We start from the raw sequence: 8,157 nt of genomic DNA, 5'->3' as shown, positions 1-8,157 counted from the left end.
GAACATTTTATAAAATTAATATTGAAACACAAAGTAAAGTTTTTTAAAAAGGTTAAAAATTTTAAAAAATAACAATTAATAACAATTAATTTAAATACAAAGAGAAATCAAATTAAATAATGTAAATCATATTTCTGTACGATGGAAAAATAAAGCATCACAATCGCATAAAAGCTTCCGCTTTTGAAATAACTCTGCCTCACTTTCTTTCTCTCTCTTTACGATGGGATGAGCTCGCCATATGGAGCGACAAAAGAAAAAGCGCAGTTACGATAAATTGCATTTCCCAAGGAAAGCGGCTACTTCGACTTCAACGTTTCCTGTTTCCTGGCTTCGTTCTACGTGCTTGCTTCGTCTTGTATATACATACGTATCTATCTACAAAACTACAATATCGAAGAAAATTCCGATAAGAGTCTAAAAGGAAATCGTTTCGTATTCCTTCTTCAACGGTAAGAGATGTTTCAGCTTTATGATTTCATAGACATAATTTTTAAATGATTTTAAGACATTTGATTTTTTATCGATCCACTTGCGCGACCTCACGTTTAATCGGGATTCTTTTCTCGTGTCCTTCGGTTGTATCTATTCTTCACGATATCGTTTTTCCTCTGTTATCGCACGCGACGATCGATACACGCGCGAGCATCGTTCCTCGTTAATTAGAAAGGTGATAGCCATTAATTGTAGTTTGAGAATCGGCACCCGCGTTGTGGTTCGCTCCGCAATTAAGGCACGCTAATTGAACGCTTCCAATTATGAAGCCAGAGAGGCCGCTGGCGAGAGCAGTACAAAAAAATGTAGCTCGCTTCTATTCCTGTCCGCGGCTTGTGTCTGCCGCACGTCTAACGAAACGAGATAAAAATTTGTCGATCATATTTTCGTCTCATACAGTCGCATCTGTCGTTTTCCTTGTCAGATTTCTGTTGTGATCGCGACAATTCGACGTGGGAAGCAACTGCGACCGAACATTAACACGTCACATCTAGTTGCGATCGATTTTCCTCCTAATTGTTCCCAATAACCGTTGCCGGAAATATAACGAGAGAGATTTCACCTTCGTAATGTCCACCGAAACAATCCAGGGAAAGCTCGAGATAGCGTGAGAAAAGTGAGTTACAATCGCGAATGTTAGCGAGATGAAAACGGTCACGGGCTTTGTACAACCGACAGTGGCAATTCAACTTTTCTCTCTCTCTCTCTCTCTCTCTCTCTCTCTCTCTCTCGAACATTTTCAACGACGTTGACACTTCAGATGTCGTATATCGATTTAGCGGATTATTCGTTCGACTGCAGCTGATAAAATTGTATAGAAGAGAATTAGGTTAAACCTAATTCTTGCTAAATCGCATATTTCAACAGTATTTCCATCTATTTTCCATATTGCTCTATTACTTACCGCTCACATACGCACGTTTATTTTTCGTCACTATTATTTTATGAAAAGTGATGTATTAAATCGTCAGAGCTGCATTGCGGTTTATTGAAACGTAACTGTAACGTTATTCTGACGTGTATATTCTGATATGTATTCGTTGATTTATACTGGGAATTATTAAAATCGTTCTATTATGTTAAACCCATCTCTTCTCGCGGATATACATCTCCTTCCCAAAGGCAAGGCGTTGGGGTAAATAGCACTGTTGCAAACACCACTTCTCTGGCCCTTGTCATGTATTCCCCCAAAGTAGTAAGGAAGAGAGAGAAGCAAGGGAGTAGATCTCGACGCGTCGGATAATGCATCCCGGGTCAGAGCTGTCTGTCACGCACAACCACAAATTCAGACGATGCTTTTCGGATTTCGCCTGGCATTCGTCAGGCTCCTTCTCGCCCACGATGAAAATGTCCGTATTACACAAGTGAAATCCTAGACATGAAAGCGATGCGTCTGTTATCTTAAACTGCGACCTATTTTAAATGAAAATACGGACAATTCATATGGTCACACACGGGCATTGTTTGAAGTATCGTAAATGTTAGATCCAGTCTTTAATTAAGTCTTTGTTCCTATTTGCATAATTAGCAATGAAATTTGTTGAAATTTCTTCTGCACTCTACAAGGCGTCTTTAATAGTTTAAGAAATTGCTGTACGACCTCAGCAAACTGCTCGAGATTTTAATTAAACTTTCCCTGGAAAGCCCTTAAGGCGATGTAAAATGTTAAATTGAACCGAATTCTTTCCCCGATTCTCAAGTAACACTTTCTTTATTTTTAGAAAATGTTCCACTTCTCGTGGAAGCGTGTCAATGAGATCTTAATGAAATTTTTCCTCTGCGATTTTCAGCGGTGAAGTAATTTCTCGGTTTGATTACGCACGTTTTACCAATTGAATTTCAAAGGAACTGAGCGATGACTTTGCAGCAATGTACCCTTTACACCGAGTTTTCCCCACAAATTACTTTCCTACGAATTTTTTCTTTCGATAGCATGAACAACGTGCCAGCACGTAGACGATACTCGCTTCGGTCCTAACTCCTTCCCCCCCACTTTCTCTCTACGTTTCCTTTCCACCTGCCGAACCTTCTAAAAGTTCGCCGAGACGAAAGTTCGACGCGGGTAGATTCCAAAGTACGGATTTGTTTTTCCACATCGGTATTTACTTTTTCACGGTGCGATGCATAGAATGAATGAAAAAGGAGAGCCGCTGAGGGATAGGTCTTCCTTCCTTCTTTTCTTTTTCTCCTCCTTTTTTCACGTTCCGCGAGCACATTCCGTCCGACTGCGTATTTCTATTGAAAGGCGATGATGAATGGCTATTGGGATAAAGTTATGCGGCGCGCCGGCGTTAATGTTGCGAAACACACACATTTGAAAACTGGGTAAATTCGATTTACGATGCGCCCAGCAGCGCATATACCTTTTACGTACGATCGAACGCAGAACCTCAGATTGCCACCGCGATGGTTGCAAAGAGATTTATACGAAAATTGTCGCAGTTTCCCCGCATTCATATCGACTAGCTTTATATTGATCAAAATACCTGAGACATCATTTCTACGTCGAAATGTGAAATTAATGCTTTGACAACCGATACGAAATTATTAATACTAGTGGCTATTACATCAATTTTAGTATGAGAATCTTCAACGCATTACGTAATCTGCGTTTATTTCGACTCATCGACTATGATTCTTATTATATTTTATCCGTCAATCTCGAACGACGATCTCTTCCGAAGAATAAAATTCTAATAAAAACAAACGGTACGAGAACGACATGACTCCGGTCATCGTTCCAACAAAGAAAAGACAACGCAGAAAAGAGGTCAGAAAAGAGGAAACTCATTCTATTTTAGAGACCCTCCGGTCTCTCCTTTTCCATCCTCATAGAAATTCCGTGCTGTTTGCTGGCGTTCGCCATGTCGGAGAGCCGTAAGCAAAATGCCGCGGTGCTACACAACCATACATAACCGTAGCGAGATAAGGTAGGGTCGAGTCACGGAGAGTAATGCATCTCGTAGACGTAGGGAATGAAAATTTACCCCTCGACCCTTTCGTCTATCGCGACCATGCTTAATTCGACCGTTACGCTAACACGAAACTTTCCTCTTCTGCTTTCAGGGACAAGATCTTCAGGCTAAATCTGAGTAACATCAGTCATTCCAATTGCGAGGTAAGTTGTCCAGATTTTTGTACATTCCGATTTCTACTGGTTTAACATGCGTCTAATGCGTTACATTCACGATTCGAGTTTACTATTCATGTGTTTAAAATGATGAATTAAACCTATAATTAAAGTCGCATTTAGCTTTAAATGTGAAAACGTGATCACCTGCTGTGTTTTAGTATGATGAAGCTTTTAGAAACAACTTTGTAAAACTTTAACAAGGTTTATAACTTTTAATTACATAATACGTTCAATAAAATGTTATAAATTTTGATATATTTAAAGAACATTTCAACTGTATTTAAAATGTGAAGACAGTAGCCTTCATAGTTATATTTTCTGGAATTGAGAAAGAAATCTAAATGAATAGAACGCAGTTTTAATACTATTTACAAACCGTAAACCTTGAACTCATTGTTTCTCAAATATCGTATAAAGAATTCATTTGCTAATTAGAAAGAACCTAGTCTACCGTACTACGCCCTTTTTTTCCCCGCGGCCATCCGCGTATCGATTAGCATCATATGTCACATAATGTTTAGCCCCCGTTTGAGGGAAGAAGGGATGATAAAACCAGACCCCGATCGTAACTAGAAAGTGCATGGGCTCTGCTCGTCCCCATAAAACTGTCAATCACGCATAGTCGAGCGAAACGACACCGACATCATTGGGACAGCTGACGCGTATCTGCCGGTTAAGCGATCCATTGTAGGCAAACGAATCGTACGATGATTTTTCCACGGTCTCCCTCGTCGGTGGGATTCGGTTTAAAAGCTCATATATTCTACTCGCAAAGTGCATTTGCGTATCGTACGAATGATGCCTGAGACATAAACAATTACGAGTACATTTTAATCCTCCGCCGGCAATGTTGATCTTTAAAGGTAGATTTTTTTGATTGTGAATTTTGATCGAGAAATTTGAATTTTCTCTCTCTCTCTCTCTCTCTCTCTCTCTCTCTCTCTGTGAAAAATAAGTAAAATATTATTCAAATTCTATGATAATAAATATTCATTGTTCCACAAGTATATAAGAGTTTTTTTAATTTTTATATAATCTGCACTGAAAAAATGCATATAATTTTACATGGAAATTATATATTTATGACCGGAAAATATGATTGGAAATTTATAATTTCCAATAAATTTCCAGTAAATTTCCAATCATATTAGATGTGAGAAAAAGTTCGTGGCGTTTTTCCTGTTAGATGGCATTAAAAAAACGCCACGAATTTTTTCCCATACCTAATATTTAAATAATTTTCCAGTCATAAACATGTAATTTCCATAAAATTACATGCATTTTTTTTTTAGTATGAAATAATCTACACTGAAGTTCGGAGACTTAGACTCGCGGACGAAGAATAGAAATTCTACATTCTCAACGGAGGGTTAATTATGATGCTATTACAGACCTGATAGAAATGTATACAGTTTTCCTAGACATTTGTCCAGTTACTATCTAATATTACTGTATTCTCATTAGTTGTGTCAATATTTAATAGGAAATAGACAAGAACTTGATAGAGTTTTCTGTTCATTTCATGAGCAATTGATTTGCTTATTAATCAATTTAATATCCATTATTTGTTGTTTGTTCTATTCAATAACTGGATTCAGATTTTACGCAACTTTTGTATGCAGTTATTGCAAGCAAAGCGTTACATCCTGATTGGGATCCCAAACAGTTTTCCTTCTCAGTTACTAGACAGAAGTTGGTGTAACTATTTAGTAGCTGCTCAAACAATACATGAAATTTTTATCAAGAAGAATTTACAGAATATTTTGTTTTCTGTGCCGTTTTTTTAGATTGAGAATCATCATTTTATCATACCTTTGAAACGCAGCTTTTTATATTATGCACATATTTTTTTTATGTACGAAAGCTGGCAGGTGAATTTTAGCAAATGCGCTTGATCGTTAAAGATTGAATCAAATTCGCTGTGTCGAGATCTCGCCTCCGATGTGCCGAGAACGACGGTCAGCTGCCAGACTCTCGGTTGGAGAGGGAAAATTGCTTTTTAACTCTCCCCGTTTGCGACAAGATGTGACGAGTCGCATCCACCTGGCGGTGACTATCTACGATTCTACTCATTCGGCTGACTCTCACCGGGACAAAATTCGATCATCGACATTGTTCGTCGATTTGTTCTTTTCGGAGAGACAACGAACGCCCCCCGGCTCGATTGGAAAATCACCGTTCCTCCACCTGCCTCGACCCACCCTTACTCTCGACCTAGCTTCCGGCAAGAAGTTCGTATCTTCGGGTACTTCGTGCAACGTTGGAATTTCCACGCGTTATCACGATTTTACAGTGTCGATTTCTACTGTTCTAGAAAATAAACGGTTACCTCGGACTTTCCTTGTGAAAGAGGTGAAGGATACTCGAATGATATAACAAAAACACTTAGAGCGATTATACAGCGAACATTTTATTGGAGATAAACTTATACAGGATAATTCTGAGTATCGCTCTATGTAGCGAGCACTTTTCTTAAAAAAGATATTAACATCAAAAAGATAGTTACTCTTAAATAAAAAGACAATTACTTTTACGTAAAAAGAAAAAAATTATTCTTACATAACAAGACACATTACTCTTTTTTTTATTAAGGAGTTTATAATATTATTGATTTTTTCCGCTTGTTTAACATATATAGAAACTTCAATAAAGAAAGAAAAAGGTCGTTTTCTGAACATAGACAAAAAACGATGAAATCATGGTTTAATATTGGGAAAGAAAAGGCGATTCGAAAATGTAATTATATTTGTTGAATCCACCATCTGTCGTGAGAATGAAAAACCGCCCTTTAAATAGGAGAGACAGAGAAGAATAGATATCCGCCCTTGTCGTTTCTCGTTGATCTTCATGCCAGATGCGACGATTGTGGTATCACTGAAACTAATTTTAACGTGGATGACAATGCGGTCAGTGGATACACAGAAACCAGAGACGCGAAAACATCGAAGCACGACGTTATAGTTCACTCCACGCCACGAGAGTTTTGCTGGGTCGCTCATGATCATTAAATAGATACACGGAACGAATTGATGTACACGCGCGAATTATTCGGCACGGACAAGCCGTTCTGCTCAAGTTACTCCAGAGCTTTCACCGCGGAGCGATAGAGTTTGCATGAACTGTAACTTATGTTTCGCATGCTGGGTTTCCGCTGAGTAACTTGCGCGAAAATGTGTCAACGATAGCGATAAAGTTATGTTTCACATAAGCTTCGAAGTTTGAGAAACGATGAAATAATTTCAACCATCGGTTTCGCCAGCGATAAATAATTTTGTTATATGCTTACATTGCAATTATTATTATAGTAAAAGAATTTTGTATTTGTGTTAAAACCGATTCACTCAAGCCCTTATTATAATTTTGTGTCGAATTTTTAACATATCCGAATGTTAATTCAACATGTGATTATTGGTGGACATACAACTGGAGACGAGAAAATGTGAAAGTACAGCATTGTGATTACTTATGTTATTTGAATATTTTGTGTTAAATTGATATTCAACATTTCTTTCTATCAAAATAACATTTATGAATAAATGAATAAAGAATATAATTATATAATGTAAAATGTAAATTCTAAGATAAATGAATAAAACATACGTGTTGATTTTACATATCATAAATATTAATTTTACTGAAGAAATATGCTTCCATAGTTTGCTTACACATTGTGTTAGTATTATATTTTTAGTATTATATTTTTGTTAATTTTTTGCATAATATTTTTTTCTGTTATTATTTAACTTGTATAAAATTAACACAAAAATTTAAGTGGACCATTTGGGACACATGAAATGTATTAATACAAATTTTCTGTATATATACAATTTCGTCTACGTTAAACAATTAATCATATTGGTGTGCGTATTATAAAATATGAAAACGTGTCGAGAATTTTGCTAGATTTGTTCTTTGGTAAATTTTACTGCCGTCTGATTTTGTTATTTCGCAATGTGAATGCTTGGTCCATTCAGCTTGGCTACAATGAAATCACATTGCGAGATCGGTCTGTTACCAGAGTTCGATTCCATTGAGAATTAACGAGTATGGAATTTCAATTTTCGTAGCGATGTGGCCGTAAAACGTTAACGCGGGCCCGAGCAGGCCACAGTAGTCCCCTTCTTTCGTTCCTTTGTGTTAAGTCCCTGGAGCATTTCGTTCTGCGGGGGATGCTGTCATGGGGTAAACTGGAGATACATGGACGCGAGGTGAAGGAAACGCAAGAAAGAATACCGCGCATAAGATGATACAATTTTGCATTTTACATATATGCATGATGATCGTCCGGCTGCTAGAAACAGGAAGGGATCGCTATATGGATGCTGTGAAGGAGATACAGCATCGAATGGGGTCAGATCGACTCGAAGGCATTAGTTATATATATCGTAAATCGAGCGGACATGTGATAAAAGAATCGAAATCGAGGTGAAAGATGATGATAAAAGCGGAAAATGTCAAATAATTAAATATTAAACTTGTAAATGCGGCGGATATAATTCTATAAGCAATTATTATGTATATATATATAT

The 8,157-nt window shown here is 37.3% G+C and overlaps 1 protein-coding gene across 2 annotated transcripts in view; it reads left to right on the top strand.

Moving 5' to 3' along the window:
• LOC108691606 (semaphorin-2A) overlaps nt 1–8,157 on the top strand; it is a 167,625-nt gene that overhangs the window by 134,392 nt on the left and 25,076 nt on the right. For both annotated transcript variants that reach the window (XM_018199440.1, XM_018199439.1), the window contains exon 3: nt 3,562–3,613. In XM_018199440.1, the coding sequence (XP_018054929.1) occupies nt 3,562–3,613 (52 nt within the window). The remainder of the gene's footprint in view (nt 1–3,561; nt 3,614–8,157) is intronic.

This window comes from Atta colombica, unplaced genomic scaffold, assembly GCF_001594045.1.
Source record: "Atta colombica isolate Treedump-2 unplaced genomic scaffold, Acol1.0 scaffold47, whole genome shotgun sequence".
NCBI classification, from domain to species: Eukaryota; Metazoa; Arthropoda; class Insecta; order Hymenoptera; family Formicidae; genus Atta; species Atta colombica.
Note: the sequence above shows the minus strand (reverse complement) of the source record. Positions and strands in the feature narration are given on the sequence as shown.